We start from the raw sequence: 18,605 nt of genomic DNA, 5'->3' as shown, positions 1-18,605 counted from the left end.
TATTTGAAAGTCAGAGAGAGAGAGAGAGAGAGAGAGATATCTTCTTCCATCCGCTGGTTCACTCCCCAAGTGGCCACAATGTCTGAAGCAGGACAGGTCTGAAGCTAGGAATCAGGAACTTCTTCCTGGTCTCCCATGAGGGTACAGGGACCCAAGCACTTGGGCCATCCTCATCTGCTTTCCCAGGCATGTTAGCAGACAGCTGGATTGGAAGTGCAGCAGGCAGAGCTCAAACTGGTGCCTAATGGGATGCTGGTACTGCAGGGGGCAACTTAACCCACTGTGCCACAGCACTGGCCCCCGGGTTGGAAGTTGTATTTCTAGTTTTAAAAAAACTCTCTATACTGCTTCCCATAGTAGCTGTACTAATTTGGATTCCCACTAACATTGTACAAGAGTTCTCCTTTCTCCATATACTCCACAGCACTTATTACTTTATTTTTTAAAAGATTTATTGCTGGCGCCTCAGCTCAATAAGCTAATCCTCTGCCTGCAGCACCAGCACACCAGGTTCTAGTCTCGGTTGGGGCGCCCGATTCTGTCCCGGTTGCCCCTCTTCCAGGCCAGCTCTCTCCTGTGGCCTGGGAAGGCAGTGGAGGATGGCCCAAGTCCTTGGGCCCTGCACCTGCATGGGAGACCAGGAGAAGCACCTGGCTCCTCCTGGCTTCAGATCGGTGCAGTGCTCCAGCCGCAGCGTGTCAGCCGCGGCGGCCGTTGGAGGGTGAACCAACGGTAAAGGAAGACCTTTCTTTCTGTCTCTCACTGTCCACTCTGCCTGTCAAAAAAAAAAAAAAAAAAAAGATTTATTTATTTATTTGAAAGAGAGAGAGAGCAAGAGACAGAGATATCTGCCATCCACTGGTTCACTCCCAAAATGGCCACAATGACCAAAGCTGGGCCAGGCTAAAGTCAGGAACCAGGAGCTTCATCCAGGTCTCCATATGGGTGGCAGAGGCCCAAATACTTGGGCCATCTTCTGCTGCTTTTCCTAGGCCATTAGCAGAGAGATGGATCAGAAGTGGAGCAGCTGGGACAGGAAATGCCAGTATTGCAGGCGAGGACTTTACCTGCTGTGCCACAATGCCAGTCCTATTACTTTCTTTTTGATAGTAGCTGTTCTAACAGGGATGAGGTGATAGTGCCTTGTGATTTTGATTTGCGTTTTACTATTGGCTGGTGATGCTGAGCATTTTTTCGTATATTTATTAGCCGCTAGTATTTCTTCTTTTGAGAATTATCTATTCAGATCCTTTGCTCATTTCTTAGCTGTATTTTTTGTTGTTGAGTTTTTTGATTTCTGATATATATTCTGTATATTAACCTTTTGTCACCTAAGCAACTTGTAAATATTTTCTCCCCATCTGATGCTGCCTCCCAGGATGCATTAGGATGGAGCTGAATCGGAAGCGGAAGCGCCGGGACTTGAACAAGCACTCAAGTATGGGATGCAAGCATCCCAAGCAGTGACCCACCTGCTATTCCACAATACCCACCCCCTAAATATCATTTCTTAAACATCTTTTTAATGGACCAAGATTCCTGTGGTAGGAGCAGGTGTTTGGCCTAGCAGTAAGACACCTATTAGAACACCTGTGTCCCTTATTAGAGTGCCTGTGTTTGATTTCTAGCTCTGGCCCTTGACTCCAGCTAATGCAGACCCTGGGAAGCAAATGTGAGGACTTAAGTGGTAGGCTGTTGCTGCCCACATGGGAGACCTGGGTTGAGTTTTTCAGATCCTAGCTTCAGTCCCAGCTGGGCTTTTGCAGGCATTTGGAAAGTGAACTAGTGAATGGATGCTCTCTTTCTTTCTGTTTCTCTTTGTCTCTCAGATAAATATATTAATAATAATAGTAATAATAAGCCTGTGGCATTTAATAAAGCATTTAATTCAATAAATGATAGGGCTAAGAACATTTTAATGAAGGCATTACTTGTTAGAGTAAGTTGAAATATAAGAGCCCAGGTGATGAACTCTAGAACATTGTGTTTTTACTCAGTGACCTCACTTATTTACACTCATGAAGGATGAATAAATCTAAATTAGCAAACAAATAATAGAAAGTTTAAATACATGAAGCTTATTGCTTTAAGGATGAGATCTTCTCTAGCAGTATTGGCTTGAAGCGTGTTTAGGAGAACTGCTTTAGTAGTTTGTTTTTCACCTTGTGAATTATTTATCTTTTAATGGTTGTTACTAAATTTTTTTTTTTTATTTGACAGGCAGAGTTAGACAGTGAGAGAGAGAGACAGAGAGACAGAGAGAAAGGTCTTCCTTCTGCTGGTTCACCCCCCAAATAGCCTTTATGGATGGCACTGCGGCGATCGAAGCCAGGAGCTAGGTGCTTCCTCCTGGCCTCCATTATGGGTGCAGGAGCCAAAACACTTTGGCCTTCCCTCCACTGCCCTCCTGGGCCACAGCAGAGAGCCAGACTGGAAGAGGAACAACCAGGACTAGAACCTGGTGCCCATATGGGATGCTGGTGCCGCAGGCGGAGGATTAACCAAGTGAGCCACAGCGCCGGCCCCATTACTAAAATATTTGAAGAACGTTTAGAAGTAGCTTGGATATTGAAAACATTTCTCAATAAATTTTTTGTTTGTATTATTATTGTCTCGAAGAATAGTTATCCTTTATTCATTATTTGTGGAAAATTGAGCTTAGTTTTTGTCTTAATTATAAAAATTACTATATTGAAGAGATTTTTTAATGTCTTATTTTCCTCTTCAAATTAAAAATAATTGAACTCCTTCCTAGACTGAGGGAAGCATAGTTGGCTGAATTCCAGTGAGCTTCTCAGTTCTAAAGGCTTCTTAGGATCTGTCTTCAAGAGAAAGAATGAATGCTACTATATCAGGGTGAATTTTCTGCTGTCAAAAGGAAGAATGTTAGGAATGGAAAACTTCCAAAATATAAGAGCTAGGATTTACCTAAAACTGAATATACTAAATTTGCAGGTGGAAATTCTGCCTGGCTTAGAAAAGAATATTTGTAGGAAATAGATATCCAAATAGAATGTGGAATGTTGGGTGTATTCAATAACTAGAAAGCCATTTGAGGAAGAGGTGGGCAGCAGCTATTTATGAATAGAGATTGTATTTCCAATTCAGGAAAGACATGAGAAACTTAGTAAAGATGAGACAATGGGACTGGCGCCATGGCGTAGTAGGTTGATCTGCCTGTGGCGCCAGCATTCCATATGGGTGCTGGTCCTAGTCCTGGCTGCTCCTCTTTCAGTCCAGCTCTCTGCTATGGCCTAGGAAAGCAGTAAAGATGGTTCAAATGCTTGGACCCCTGCACCCACGTGAGAGACTGGGAAGAAGCTCCTGGCTCCTGGCTTTAGATCGGCGCAGCTCTGGCCTTTGCGGCCATTTGGGGGTGAACCAATGACCTTTCTCTCCGTCTTTGCTTCTCACTGTCTGTTACTCTGCCTCTCAAATAAATAAATAAAATCTTAAAAAAAAAAAAAAAAAAGATGAGACAAAAGAGTACTAGATCCTTTGGGTGGGTAGAATGTCCTGAAATGAAGAAATCACCAACCTCAGATAGGTACATGACCTCTATGCATTTGTGGAATAATTGTCAAATAAATTAAAACACTAGATAGCATGTTTTCACTTGAGCCAGTTATAATTTTATTTTTCAGAGTAAGCGTTATTTTTTATCATGATAAAAATAATACATGTTTAATTATAAAAATTTGCCTACATAAGAAAGTATAATGAAAAATAACATCTATCACAGTCATACCTTGACACCTAGACATAATCTATCTTCTGTTTATTTGTTGTTTTGTCTGTATCTAGGATGCGTATATATACACTTTCATGAGAATGTGTCATACTAGATACTTGTTTTGCCGGGTGAATTTTTATTCTTAATTTATTATGGAAATCTTCACGTGTTATTCAAAATATACCCATGTCTTTTTAGAGTCTACATAGTTAAAACATTGAAAATTATTTGTTTAAAATTATACATTAGCTTATATTCAAACTTTAGAATCCGTTAATGCTTCATGAGCTTATATGTCATTACCAAAGACATCCTAGACAAGAACCTTGATCTAAAAAATAAATGGAGAACAGTAAAACCAGAAAATTCAAATTCAAACTCTAGCAGGCATTATCAGGACAAATTTTATTTTAAAATAATGAGGACATGGTTGGCGAATTTAAAAATACATTTATTAAGTTACTATGCTAATTTTTAGCAAAGAGCTTTACTGTTTTGCATAAAAACTTATCAGCCTTTAGGAACTTACAGTGTAGTCATATTCTAAATATAGGTCTACAGGTAGATACACCTTAAGACTGGGAATGTTCAATGTCATAAAATTGACTCAACCATATTTTCTGGGTTGGATTGAAATAAACTATTTAAAGCAGTTCAGAGGAGAAATTAGTATATTATGATTGAGATAACTTGGGAAAACTTTTATTTCAACCATTCTTTTTTTTTTAAAGATTTATTTTATTTATTTGAAAGTCAGAGTTACACAGAGAGAGGAGAGGCAGAGAGAGAGAAAGGTCTTCTGTCCACTGTTTCACTCCCCAGATGGCCACTACGGCCGGAGCTGTGCCAATCTGAAGCCAGGAGCCAGGACCTTTTTCCGGGTCTCCCATGTGGGTGCAGGGTCCCAAGGACTTGGGCCACCTTCTACTGCTTTCCCAGGCCATAGCAGAGAGCTGGATCAGAAGTGGAGCAGCTGGGTCTCTAACCAGCACCCATATGGGATGCTGGCGCTTTAGGCCAGAGCATTAACCCACTGCACCACAGCGCCAGCCCCATCAACCATTCTTATCACTTCCATATTGCCATCTTTAGAATTATAATTGGTATTAAAATTTTATTGCCATCTGTGGGGCATAGTTTGGAAAAATATAGTCAATTAATATTTTATGCAAAATAGTGCATAATTTAAAGGAATGCTATATTTCATGGTAGATTCTTTTACCATTAAATGTAGGTCAACATAAGAGGTAGGTTATTCTTAAAAATATTCACTACCTTCATGTTTGTAAGTGTCTTGTTTTTTTCATATGCTCTCCTTTCAGTTAAATCAGTTTAAGCATCTTTAATATAAGTAACATGTACTATTTTGCTTGATTTTTAGATTGAACTCATTTGCCAGCAAAATAACATAATAGTATTGGAAGATACTATAAAAAAGCTTAGATCTGTAAGTACATTTTTTCAAAAGTGAATGTTAAAGAATCATTTGTATTTGGTTAGTAAGCTACAAAAATTACATGTATGTTTTGTCTCTCATATCTTTTGTGAACAATCATAAGCTTTTGTTTTTTTTTTTTTTTCTTTTTCTTTTTCTTTTTTTTTTTTTTTTGACAGGCAGAGTGGACAGTGAGAGAGAGAGAGACAGACAGAAAGGTCTTCCTTTTGCCGTTGGTTCACCCTCCAATGGCCGCCGCGGTAGCGCGCTGTGGCCGGCACACCGCGCTGATCCGATGGCAGGAGCCAGGTGCTTCTCCTGGTCTCCCATGGGGTGCAGGGCCCAAGCACTTGGGCCATCCTCCACTGCACTCCCTGGCCACAGCAGAGAGCTGGCCTGGAAGAGGGGCAACCGGGACAGAATCCGGTGCCCCGACTGGGACTAGAACCCGGTGTGCCGGCGCTGCAAGGCAGAGGATTAGCCTAGTGAGCCGCGGCGCTGGCCAGCTTTCTTAAATCAATACTCACAGCTCAGGCTGTCTGTCAGACTGATGCTTTTCATGCTCCATTTCATCACTGCTTTCTTTCCTGGAAGGAAAGAACAATTTTTGTTTGATTTTATTAATGCATTTAGCTGTTTCTTGATTTAAAATAATGACTCTGAAAGAGCTAATTCTCAAAATGTAAGGTGTATTTGCCTACACATGAACTTTCATTGCCCTTAGTAATATTTTAAAGCCATTAATTTTTGTTACTTAATTCCAAGTAATGCATTTTATTTATCCAGCAACTTGAAATGAAAACTGTTGTACTTAAGCATTTCAGTCTTACCATTTAAAATACTTAAAACACTTTTTGAAAGAATCTGTAGTTTTCTTCCATATTGGTAACAGAGTTGTTCAAGAAATGTTTCTAAAGATACCAAATTTGATTGAAATTCATGGGAATGCACTTGAAAGTGCATGTGTAAGTAAGGAATACCCAATATTTCATTCATTCATTCATTCATTGAACAATAATTGAATAGAACTTACACATTTTAATAGATGCTTTAATAATAAATAGCACACAAGTTTTCCTAAAACAAATTAATTCCATTTCTGGGATTTGGAATCTGTTGGCAGATATTTCTGGCCAATGAATTTTTTTTTTTTTTGACAGGCAGAGTGGACAGTGAGAGAGAGAGACAGAAAGGTCTTCCTTTTGCCGTTGGTTCACCCTCCAATGGCCGCCGCGGTTGGCGCGCTGCGGCCGGCGCACCGCGCTGATCCGATGGCAGGAGCCAGGTGCTTCTCCTGGTCTCCCATGGGGTGCAGGGCCCAAGTACTTGGGCCATCCTCCACTGCACTCCCTGGCCACAGCAGAGAGCTGGCCTGGAAGAGGAGCATCCGGGACAGGACCGGTGCCCCGACCGGGATTAGAACCCGGTGTGCCGGCGCCGCAAGGCGGAGGATTAGCCTAGTGAGCCGCGGCGCCGGCCCAATGAATGTTTTTTAACCATTTTTTTCTTCAAAATTATTCAGTGAATTTAGGGATGCTTTCAATTAAATAAAAATATAGCACATCCAGAAATGCTGGAAAGGAAAGGCATCTAACTGCTTTTCAAAAACTAATTATGAGGTACTTTTTAAGTTGGTTCACCCCCAAAGTGGTCGCAATGGCCAGCATGTTGCGACCTGCATGCTGCGCCAATCCGAAGCCAGGAGCCAGGTGCTTCCTCCTGGTCTCCCATGCGGGTGCAGGGCCCAAGCACTTGGGTCATCCTCCACTGTACTCCCGGGCCACAGCAGAGAGCTGGACTGGAAGAGGAGCAACCGGGACAGAACCCGGCACCCCGACCGGAACTATAACCCGGGGTGCCGGTGCTGCAGGCGGAGGATTAGCCTAGTGAGCCGTGGCACCGGCCAAGGTATTTTTAAATTTTTCTATTTTTAAAGTACCAAATTTCATGTATTTTTTAAAGATTTATTTTATTTATCTGAAAAGCAAAGTTACAGAGAGAGAAAGAGGTCTTTCATCCTCTGATCCACTCCCCAAATGCCCACCACAGCTGTGGCTGGACCAAGCCAAAGCCAGGAGCCAAGAGGTTCTTCTGAGTTTCCCATATGGGTGCAGGAGCTCAAGCACTTGGGCCATCCCTTGATGCTTTCCCAGGTACATTAGCAGAGAGCTGGATCAGAGGTGGAGCAGCTGGGACTTGAACCCTCCCCCACATGGGATGTCAGCACTGTAGGCAGCAGCCTAACCAGCTATGCCACAGCACTACCACTCCCAAATTTAATATTTTTAAGGATACCATTAAAAAAAAAGCTTTCATTTAAAAAAGGACACTATAGTTTAGCTTAAAATAATGACCTGATTTTTTTCTTCTTTGGGAAGATAATTTTAGAGACTGAAAAAGCACAAAATCAATCTCCTTCCAGACTTGATTCCTTTGTCAAGACTTTAGAAGCAGACAGAGATTACTACAGGAGTGAAGCACAAAATTTGAGAAAGATGATCAGAAGTAGATCTAAAAGTCCAAGACGCCCATCACCATCTTCCCGGGTAGGTTTTGGAAACTTATACTTTGGAGTTTGTTGTTCACATACTACTCTTATTCTTTGATTTACCTAATCTGGAAATAATTCATTTTAATTTGATATGAGTTGAGGTTTGGAGAGCGAGGTCTCTGATGGCTGTTGTAGACTACCTGTACTTAGTTCTTTACCCTCAGCATAGTTAATAGTTGAGAGGTAAATCAAATAATGGGGAGCAGTTTAGGATGAAGCTGTTTAAAAGAGATGATTTTGCAGCTTTGTCTTTATCACTTCCTTTCCTTATATCATCATGTTTGCTTGGTAGAGATGTGTATTGCTATCAGTAGCACCTTTTTATTAGTGACCTATGTCAAAGAAACATTTCAAATGTCTTATATAATAATTGCAGGGTGCAAATTGTGATGTAGAGCTTTTGAAGTCAACAACAAGAGATCGTGAAGAACTTAAATGCATGCTGGAAAAATATGAGCGTCATTTGGCAGAAATTCAGGGTAATGTCAAAGTTCTTACGTCTGAGAGAGACAAGACCTTCCTTCTTTATGAACAAGTAAGCTTATTTATGAGTAAGCAAATTATATAAGTAATAATCCTAGAGATATGGAATCCTTTTTAAGCTCCATTAGAGTGCTTAAACCTGTCAGTCAAATTAATGTAACATTTGGGGATTGCTTTTGTTCTTAAGATGCTCTTAATGACATGTAATTACAATATAGTGAATGTATGAGTACACACATGTATTTCCATACCTCCACAAAGATCATATACATGTATAAATATAATCTAATTTTCAGAATGACAAATGGGAAAGTGTTAAATGATAGGGCATAGTGATTTCAAGGTGAAACAGTAAGGGTTTGGGAATTAAAAAAACACATACCCGGGCCTGCATTGTGGCGCAGCAGTTTAAGCTGCCACCTGTGGCACTGACATCCCATATGAGCACCTTTTTGACTTCCAGCTGTTGTCATATGAGCACCAATTTGAGTCCCAGCTGTTCCACTTCCAATCCAACTCCATTAGTTGCCAAGACTTGGGAATGACATTTGCATTTTTAATAGAGAAAGATTGAAACACTATGTTTTTTTTTTAAAAGATTTATTTATTTATTTGAAAGAGTTACATGGAGAGAGAAGGAGAGCAGAGAGAGAGAGAGAGGTCTACCATCTGCTGGTTCACTCCTCAAGTGACTTCAGTGGCTGGAGCTGGGCCGATCCGAAGCTAGGAGCCAGGAGCTTCTTCTGAGTCTTCTATGTGGGTGCAGGGGCCCAAGGACTTGGGCCATCTTCTACTGCTTTCCTAGGCCATAGCAGAGAGCTGGGTTGGAAGTGGAGCAGCCAGGACTCGAACCAGCGCCATATGGAATGCTGGCACCGCAGGCAGCGGCTTTACCCACTTACAGCGCCGGCCCCCAAAACATTATGTTGATATTCATTAAAACAATAGTCTCTTTCAATTGTATTGAATTCAAGTTTATGCTTTAAAATATATTAATAGAATATGTTAAATAAATATCTTAGTGAAACATTTTCTGGTGCACTGACTCTGAGTTAATTTTATTTTAAATTTTTGGCCAAGATATTATAAAATGAATTTCTACTTAAATAGATTCATTTTATTTATATAAACTCATTTAAAAATAAAAATACCCTTACTCTTCTGCATGCATATTTACATAAGTTTGCATTTTAACAGGGTAAATATAAGATAGCTATATTTATGTTTGTCTTAAGGCTTGTGAAACTGAATTCTTCTATGTATTTAAATAATAGGCACAGGAGGAAATTGCCCGACTTCGACGAGAAATGATGAAAAGCTGTAAATCTCCTAAATCCACAACAGCACATGCTATTCTACGGCGAGTAGAGACTGAAAGAGATGTAGCCTTCACAGATTTACGAAGAATGACCACAGAACGAGATAGTCTGAGGGAAAGGCTAAAGGTATGAAAGAATCTTACCTGTATTAATATATATGAAGCACAGGTGCACTGTCATTGAAAGGATTTGTTTTGTTTTTGTTTTGTAAACAGATTGCCCAGGAGACAGCATTTAATGAGAAGGCTCACCTGGAACAAAGGATAGAGGAGCTGGAGTGCACAGTTCATAACGTAAAAAAATTGCTCTGACCATAACCTATTTTTTTAAAGATTTTATTTATTTATTTGATAAGTATAGTTACAGAAAATGGTTCACTCCCCAAAATGTAGCATTTTGTTATAATGAAGCAAAAACACTAGAAAAAGAAACATTTTTTTCTTTTCTTTTCTTTTCTTTTGAAAGGCAGTTAGACTGAGAGAGAGAGAGATACAGGGAGAAAGGTCTTCCTTCCGTTGGTTCACCCCCTCAAATGGCCGCTACGGCCAGCGCGCTGTGCCGATCTGAAGCCAGGAGCCAGGTGCTTCCTCCTGGTCTCCCATGCAGGTGCAGGGCCCAAGCACTTGGGCCATCCTCCACTGCCCTCCCGGGCCACAGCAGAGAGCTGGACTGGAAGAGGAGGAACTGGGGACAGAACCCGGCACCCTAACCGGGTCTAGAACCCTGGGGGTGCCGGCACTGCAGGCGGAGGATTAGCCTAGTGAGCCGCGGTGCCGGCCACTTTTCTTTTTTTTAAGATTTATTTTCATTTATTTGAAAGAATTAGAGAGAGACAAAGAGAGAGGGAGGGAGGGAGGGACGGAGTGGGGGGGGTGGCGGGAGAGAGAGGGAGAGAGAGAGAGAGATCTTGCATCCACTTCCATTATTCTCAGATGCTGCAATGGAAGGGGCTGGGCTAGGCAGAAGCCAAGAGCTTCCTCCAGGTCTCCCATGTAGGTGTAGGGTCTAAGCACTTAGACCACATCCTCAGTTCTTTTCCCAGGCTATTAGCAGGGAGCTGGATCAGAAGTGGAACATCCAGGACTGGAACTGGCACCCATGAGGGATGCTGGCATTGTAGGCGCTGGCTTAACCTGCTATACCACAATGCCGGCCCATAATTTTTATTTTCATACTCTCATTTTATATGTTTAGGCTATTAACATTGGACAGCAATTAAGAAATCCTTTTGCAAATAGGACTTGTATGCTATAGTTAAGTTGAACAAGATCGAAAAATACAGACTGATATACTATAATGTGCCTTATAGAAAAGAATTTAAGTGGCTTGTTCTTGTTTCTACTACATAATACCTTGTCCATAAAACCTCCCATTCAGGTCTAACTGATCATCTTACCCTGTAAATCTTGACATAAACCAGTTTGCACAGAGGGAATGTGTCTCTTCAGGAGCATACCTAAGGCATTTTAGTGATGGCAGTAACCTTGTCATTCTACTTCATATAGCTTGATGATGAACGTATGGAGCAAATGTCAAATATGACTTTGATGAAGGAAACCATAACTACTGTGGAAAAAGAAATGAAATCACTAGCAAGAAAGGCAATGGATACTGAAAGTGAACTTGGCAGACAAAAAGCAGAGAATAATTCTTTGAGGTAAACTAAATGACCTTTAAACAACTAACAGTTCACTCTATAGGTAATAGCTCTGATTTTTGTTGTATATTTTATAATGAAAATTAAATTACTGTTGACTTTAACTTCTGAAAGGATTGTTTTGAAGTTGTAGAACCCTCAGCACACATTGAATGATGTCACCAAAATCAGTCAGACTGGTAATGCCACACTTAACTAACTAAAAGTCATACTTCAGTAATTTTAACCTTCCTTTGCAAAAGCCTTGAAGTTTAACCAAAATAATTTTAAAAACCAGACTTATTTATTTGAGTTACAGAGAGTAGGGAGAAACACAGAGAGAGAAGTCTCCCATCTGCTGGTTCACTCCTAAGATGGCCACAAATGGCTAGGGCTGGGCCAGACCAAAGCCAGAATCCACATGGGTAGCAGGGGCCCAAGTACGTGGGCCATCGTTTGCTGCTTTTCCCAGACCATTAGCAGGGAGATTGATTGAAGTGGAGTTGCCGGGACAGGAATTGGCTCCCATATGGGGTGCCAACATTGCAGGTGGAGGCTTTATACACTATGCTACAATGCCAGCCCCCAAAATAACTTTTATGAAGCCCTCTGAGTAAACAGCATATTTGGCTTTGGTATTTGGTTGTTTAATGTACCTTTATAACTTAAATTCTGTTCTGGGATATGAACAGGATAAGAAAGCACAGACTGGACAGTAGCTTAGAAAAAGGGTACGTTAGCTTATAATTAAAAGTCTTAGAGAAAAAGGATGGAGCTTCTGTTAATTGAATGCCAAGTCTTGTTCTTAGCCATTTCTATATACTTGGTATACTAGCAGAAGAAATACCAAAGACGCCTACAGATGATAAGTATGGGAGAATACTTTTTTGAAGATCTCTGCATTCCTGGTTTTACTTTAGATCTGTTAATAAGAGAAATATAGGTTCTAAAGGTTGAGTATATCTGAATTTCAGTGCACTGGTGGATATTGGAAAGAGTTCATATGCTTTAGAAGTATATTATTAAATTTACAGATAATACTTGGTTTGCATACAAACTCTCAAAGTCTCTCTTTGATCTTCTCATAGTACATAGGTTAGAATCAGTTGTCAGGACAGATGGTTACTCAAACTCATTCCCTGCTTATAAGAATGTTTTAAGCCTGGGCAAAATTAATCAAATTATAAAACATATGACAACAAAGAAAACATTGGAAAACAAAAAAAAGTAGGGAGAGAATTTAAATTACTCATGATTCCATAATCTGGGGAGAATTGAGATCACCCTTATATAGTTTTATATTTGGTCAATTTCATTTAATTATTTGCCATAAGCCTTTCTCCATGTCATTACAATCTATTACATTCTAGTAGTCTTTAAAAATATTCTAATGGATAGATATGTTATAATTTAGGGTTTTGTATATAAATTCATCTTAACAGTTTCATTGAAGTATAATCAGTGCACACACAGTACACTGGACATACTTCATGTGTTCAGCTAGTAAGTTTGGGCATATATATGCACCTGTAAAACCATCACCACAATCAATATAGTGAGCATATTCTCTGTTCTCAAAAGTGTCCTTATGTTCCTCTGTTATCTCTCCCCACCCTGTCATTGCCAGACAACTGGTGATTTGCTTTCTGTCAGAGATTTGTGTGGATTTTTAAAATTTTAAGAAAGTGAAAGCATACAGTATGTATGCTTTTGTTGGGCTGTGTACCTTCATCATAATTACTTTGAAATTTTTTCTTGCTGTTGTGTGTAATCAGTATTTCATTCTTTTTGATTACTGACTAGTATTCTATTATATAGATATACCCATAGGCTTTTGGATTGTTTCCCATCTTTGGCCATAACAAATAAAGCTGCTAAGAACATTTCCATACAAGTCTTTGTGTGGACATATGCTTTTATTTCTCTTGGATTAATTCCTAGGAGTATGATGGCTGAGTCATATGATAGATATTTGTGTTTTACTTTTGAAGAAACCATTAAACTACCTTCAAAAGTGTCTGTACACTTTTATTTTACATTTGCACTAGCAGTGTATGAAGTATTTCAGTAGTTATCATCCCCAACATTTGTTATGTAGTGCCTTTTTAATTTTAGCCATTCTAATAGGTATATATTCTTGTTTTGATTTGCCTTTCCCTATTGACTAATAATTTTGTGCACCTTCATTTTCTTATTTGTCATCCATTTATCTCCTTTAGCTACATGTCTGCTCAAATATTTTATGTGATTATATTGAGTTGTTTTTATTGGTAAATTGTGGAAGTTCTTTCTATATTCTGTGTATAAGTCTTTGCCATATGTATGTTTGCAGTATTTTCTCCCGTGAATGACTTGCCTTTTTATTTTCTTAATAGTGTCTTTTAAAGAGAAAATTTTAAAATTATTTGTTTAATTATTTGAAAGAAGAGAAAGGTATCTCTTGTGTACTGATTCACTCCCCAAATGTCTTCAGTAGTGAAAACTGGGTCAAGTTGAAGCCAGAGCTGGGAACTCAATCCAGGTCTCCCATGCGGGTGACCCAACTGCTTGAACCTGCTGCCTCCCAGGGTGTACATTAGCAGGAAGCTGGAATTGGAAGTAGAACTAGGCAGAAAACCCAGGCATTCCAATATGGAACACAGGTGTATTCATCACCTACCCTCTGTGAATTTTTTGAAGACTCCTTGTATCCACTTCTTTATCCATTTATTTCTTGACATTTGTGCTGTTCCCCTGTCTTGGCTATTGTGAATAATGATGCAATGAATTGGGTCTTTGATATAGTAATTTTATTACATTTTTGATATTTATACCCAGAATTGGGTTTGCTAGATCATATAGTAGCTTTAATTTTTTGAGGAGCATGCATACTGTTTTCCATAGTAGCAATACCAAGTTACATTTCTACCAACTGTGCATATGTGTTTTCTTTTCTCTGTATCCTTGTCAACATTTAATTATCTTTTATCTTCTCAATAAGAAAACTGCCATTCTCACAGGTATAAGGATATTTCCCTGATGGTTAGTATTGTTGAGCATCTTTTCATATACTTGTTGGCCACATGTGAGTCTTCCTAGGAAAAATGTCTGTTTAGGTCCTTTGCCCATTTATTAATTGGGTTATTTGTTGTGGTTTTTGTTGTTCTTTTGCTATTAATCTGTATGAATTTTTATATACTTTAGATATTAACTTCTTATCAGATACCCAGTTTAAAAATGTTTTCTCCCATTTTGTAAGTTGCCTTTTCTTTTTATTGATTGTTTCCCTGGCTGTGCAGAAACTTTTTATTTTTATGTGGTGCCATTTTTCTTTTTTTTTAGGTTTTATTTTTATTTGAAAGCCAGAGTGAGAGTGACAGTGACAGTGGGACAAAGGAGAAGGAGGAGGTTGGGAAAAGAGAGAGAGAGAGAGAAATCTTGTATCTGCTGATTTGCTCTCCAAATGCCCACAACAGGAAGGGCTGGACCAGGCTAAACCCAGAAGACTGGAACATCCAGGTCTCCCACATGGGTGGCAGGAGCCCCTAAGTACTTGAGCTATTGCCTACTACTCCAGGGTGTAGTAGCAGGAAGCTGGATTGGAAGCAGAGGTAGAAGTTTGTACCCAGGCACTCCAATATGGGATGTGGGTGTACCAAGCAGTAGCTTTACCACTGTACTACAGCACCCATCCCTGTGGTGCCATTCTTCTATTTTTTGCTTTTGTTGCCTGTGCTTTTGGTGTCATATTTAAAAAAATTGTAGCCAATGTCATGGCACTTTCCCCCTTTTTTCTTCTGTGAGTTTTATAGTTTTAAATCTTATATTTAATTTTAAAAATCATTTTGAGTTGACTTTTTGTGTATGATGTAAGATAAGGATCCAGTTTCTTTCTTCCTTTCCCAGGCCATTAGCAGGGAGCTGGATCAGAAGTGGAGCAGGCAGGACACAAACTAGCACCCATATGGGATGCCATTGTCTTAGTTGGTGGCTTTGCCTGCTACGCCACAATGATAGCCCTTTAAAAATATCTTTAAAAAGCACCCATTTTTGGCCGGCGCTGCGGCTCACAAGGCTAATCCTCCGCCTTGCGGCGCCGGCACACCGGGTTCTAGTCCTGGTAGGGGCACCGATCCTGTCCCGGTTGCCCCTCTTCCAGGCCAGCTCTCTGCTGTGGCCAGGGAGTACAGTGGAGGATGACCCAAGTGCTTGGGCCCTGCACCCCATGGGAGACCAGGAGAAGCACCTGGCTCCTGCCATCGGATCAACGCGGTGCGCTGGCCGCAGCGCGCCAGCCGCGGCGGCCATTGGAGGGTGAACCAACGGCAAAAGGAAGACCTTTCTCTCTGTCTCTCTCTCTCTCACTATCCACTCTGCCTGTAAAAAAAAAAAAAACAAAAACAAAAAACACCCATTTTTGTTCAGTTAGTAATGTCAAAAGACTACATTAACATAGTTAAATTACTAGGACTCTCATTTATTTAGTGACAGACTAAATGGCTGATATCCTTGCTTACAAAATTATCTTGAACTTGATTGAGCTTATGTTGAGAAATAAAGCTTGTTTTTTCACTTTTATCTTTTAATTCCATTTTCAATGAACATGAAGTCCTCTCATTTATTTATTTTTTCCACTGAGTTTTATACTTTAATATGTTTTCGTCTTACTAATTAGCATCCTTTCATTTCAGCTCAAAGAACTCCCTTTAGCATTTCTTGTAAGGCAGGTCTAGTGTGATGAACTCTCTCAGCTTGTGATTGTCTGGGAAAGATTGATCTCTCCATCATTTCTGAAGGACAGTCATGTCAGGTAAAGTATTCTTGGTTAGCAGGTTTTGTTATGCTTTCAGCACTTTGAATGTATTATCCAGTTATCTCCCAGCATGTAAAGTTTTCTGCTAAGAAATCCACTGAGAGCCATATAGAGATTCCCTTTTATGAGAATGTGAGGAAACTACTCTTTGGGCGTTCAAGATTTTCCTTTTGTCTTTGATTTTGTAACAGTTTCATTATATTATGTCTTCAAAAAGTCTTTGATTTGAAACTGATTGGAAGCCTTTGAGCTTCATATACTTGGATGTTTATATTTTTCCCCAGATTTGGGAAGCTTTTATCCATTATTTCTTTAAATACGCTTTCTGCTCCTTTTCCTTATATTCCCATAATATGAATATTGGCTCTCTTGACGATAGCCCATAAGTCCTGTTGGTTTTCTGTTTTCCTCTCTGAATATTTTCAGCTGACATTTTTCTGCTTCATCATTGCATTTTTCTTTTCTTTTCTTTTTTGCTGTGTATAATATTTATTAAAAATTTCAAAGATTGGGATTCACAAAGAATAGGTCATTTAGAATTAAGTCAGTCTCAGGGACTTACTTTCTTTAGAAGGAGAAAAAGAATTCTTGGGATTATTAAACAGTTTTATGGGAGGGTCTCATTTAGACAGACAAGCCCAGAATGGAATTAAAAGGTATGATTTTCAAAAGCAATATTCACAGCAAGCAATAATAAGGTACTGTTTACTGAAGTCCTCAGTGTTCATCATGTAAGAAAAATTTTTTTGAAATTCTAAGAAAAGGTTATGAGATCTTAGGTAATTTACTGTTTTCTTTATGCCAGACTTAAAGTGACCAGTAAGTATAGTATTACACATAGGCTGATGGAATTCAAAATAATCGTTATGCTAAGGTGGCTATTTTGGGATGAAATACTCTTTTTTTTTTTTTTTTTGACAGGCAGAGTGGACAGTGAGAGAGAGAGAGACAGAGAGAAAGGTCTTCCTTTGCCGTTGGTTCACCCTCCAATGGCTGCCGCGGCTGGCGCACCGCGCTGATCTGAAGCCACAGCCAGGTGCTTCTCCTGGTCTCCCATGGGGTGCAGGGCCCAAGGACTTGGGCCATCCTCCACTGCACTCCCTGGCCACAGCAGAGAGCTGGCCTGGAAGAGGGGCAACTGGGACAGAATCCGGTGCCCCGACCGGGACTAGAACCCGGTGTGCCGGGGTGCCGCAAGGCGGAGGATTAGCCTATTGAGCCACGGCGCCGGCCTGGGATGAAATACTCTTGACAGCTTACAAAGTTCAGATGTCTTATAAACAATGAACCTTACACATACAACCAAACATTTTACCAATTTTACCAGTGCAAGTTTGATGGATATTGCAAATGTGACCTTTGGAAACATTGTCAGTGTCAGCACTGACTTCAAGGTTGCTTTTCTCAAACAATGAATCATTGCATTTTTCATTTCATTCATCGTGTTTTTCAACTCCAAAATTTCTGTTTGATTCATTTTTAAAAAATCATTTCTATCTCTCTGTTGAAAATTTTGCATTTTTGTTTTGTGTTGTTTTCCTAATTTTGCTAAATTAGCTATGTTCTCTGTGACTTGGCTCTCTTAAAATTATTATTTCGAGTTCTTTATCCAACAGTCCATAGAATCCATTTCTTTGGGATCAGTTACTGGGAAATTGTTGTTTTCCTTTGGTGGTGTCATATTTTTCTGGCTTTTTTTTTTCTGTTTCTTGTTGCCTTGTGTTAATGTCTGCACTTTTAATGGAATAATCAGTCACTTCTTCCACATGCTTTATGGCCTAGTGTCAGTGGGGAAACAACTACAGGTGAGTGAAAGGGCACTATTTGGATACAGTACGGTGGTTCAGTCTCTAGGGAGAGCACAGCAGCATAGTCGCATACATTTCTTTCAGCTGAGTTTGCAATCAACAGATTGTGATCTTCAAGCAACCAAGTCTGTGGATGTCTGCTCCGGTGCAAAGATTATTGGGGTCTTTGATGGCAAAGACTGTTAGGGTTCTTCTGATCTCTTTTTCTCCTGTGGTGGAAATTTTAACTAAAGATATTTGTTGTGGCATTGATGTCCTGGCACAGACTGTTATGGAATGGCTTCAGTGACAGGATCTCTAGAGCACAGGTATGCTCTAGAGAGGCTACCATTGCTCTGGGGAGGGGCATGGGACATCTGCTGCAGCAGTGGCCCCACTGTCCACAGTGCTGGCATTTGTGGAATGGCTGAGGGATTGGGTTTGGAAAGTAGTCACACATATGATGACAGTGGCTTTGTGGCCTAGGTGCCTTCTAGCTTGCCAGGTTGGTGCCTCCCATGTCTGAAGAATGGATGCACAAGTAGCAGTTGTGGCACCATGGTCCATAGTGCAAGCATACACAGAGTGTCCATGGCTCTGGGCCCTAATATGGGGCAAGACCATAGTCATATGGCTTTGATATTTGATGTATTGGCATGTATGGAGCAGTCACAGCTCCACTGTGTAGGACATGTGCAGGTTTGGGATGGTAGTGGACCTGGTTCCAGGGCAGAACGATACTGAATCCTTGGAGGTAAGGGCAGAGCAACTTCTTCATCTCCGAGGGGCCTGTGGCAAGGGTGACTGTTGGTTACCTTAGTGGTAAAAACTGCCAATGCCCTCTGTAGAACAGCCTGCTAGGGATCACA

General features: G+C 40.2%; 1 protein-coding gene across 4 annotated transcripts in view; it reads left to right on the top strand.

The window, feature by feature from the left end:
• TSGA10 (testis specific 10) overlaps positions 1–18,605 on the top strand; it is a 132,313-nt gene that overhangs the window by 29,398 nt on the left and 84,310 nt on the right. For all 4 annotated transcript variants that reach the window (XM_062208772.1, XM_062208771.1, XM_062208770.1 and 1 more), the window contains 6 exons: positions 5,115–5,180; positions 7,547–7,714; positions 8,096–8,254; positions 9,477–9,647; positions 9,737–9,814; positions 11,027–11,178. In XM_062208772.1, coding sequence (XP_062064756.1) covers positions 7,664–7,714; positions 8,096–8,254; positions 9,477–9,647; positions 9,737–9,814; positions 11,027–11,178 — 611 coding nt within the window. In that variant the 5' untranslated portion in view covers positions 5,115–5,180; positions 7,547–7,663. The remainder of the gene's footprint in view (positions 1–5,114; positions 5,181–7,546; positions 7,715–8,095; positions 8,255–9,476; positions 9,648–9,736; positions 9,815–11,026; positions 11,179–18,605) is intronic.

Source organism: Lepus europaeus, chromosome 13, assembly GCF_033115175.1.
Source record: "Lepus europaeus isolate LE1 chromosome 13, mLepTim1.pri, whole genome shotgun sequence".
NCBI lineage: Eukaryota > Metazoa > Chordata > Mammalia > Lagomorpha > Leporidae > Lepus > Lepus europaeus.
Note: the sequence above shows the minus strand (reverse complement) of the source record. Positions and strands in the feature narration are given on the sequence as shown.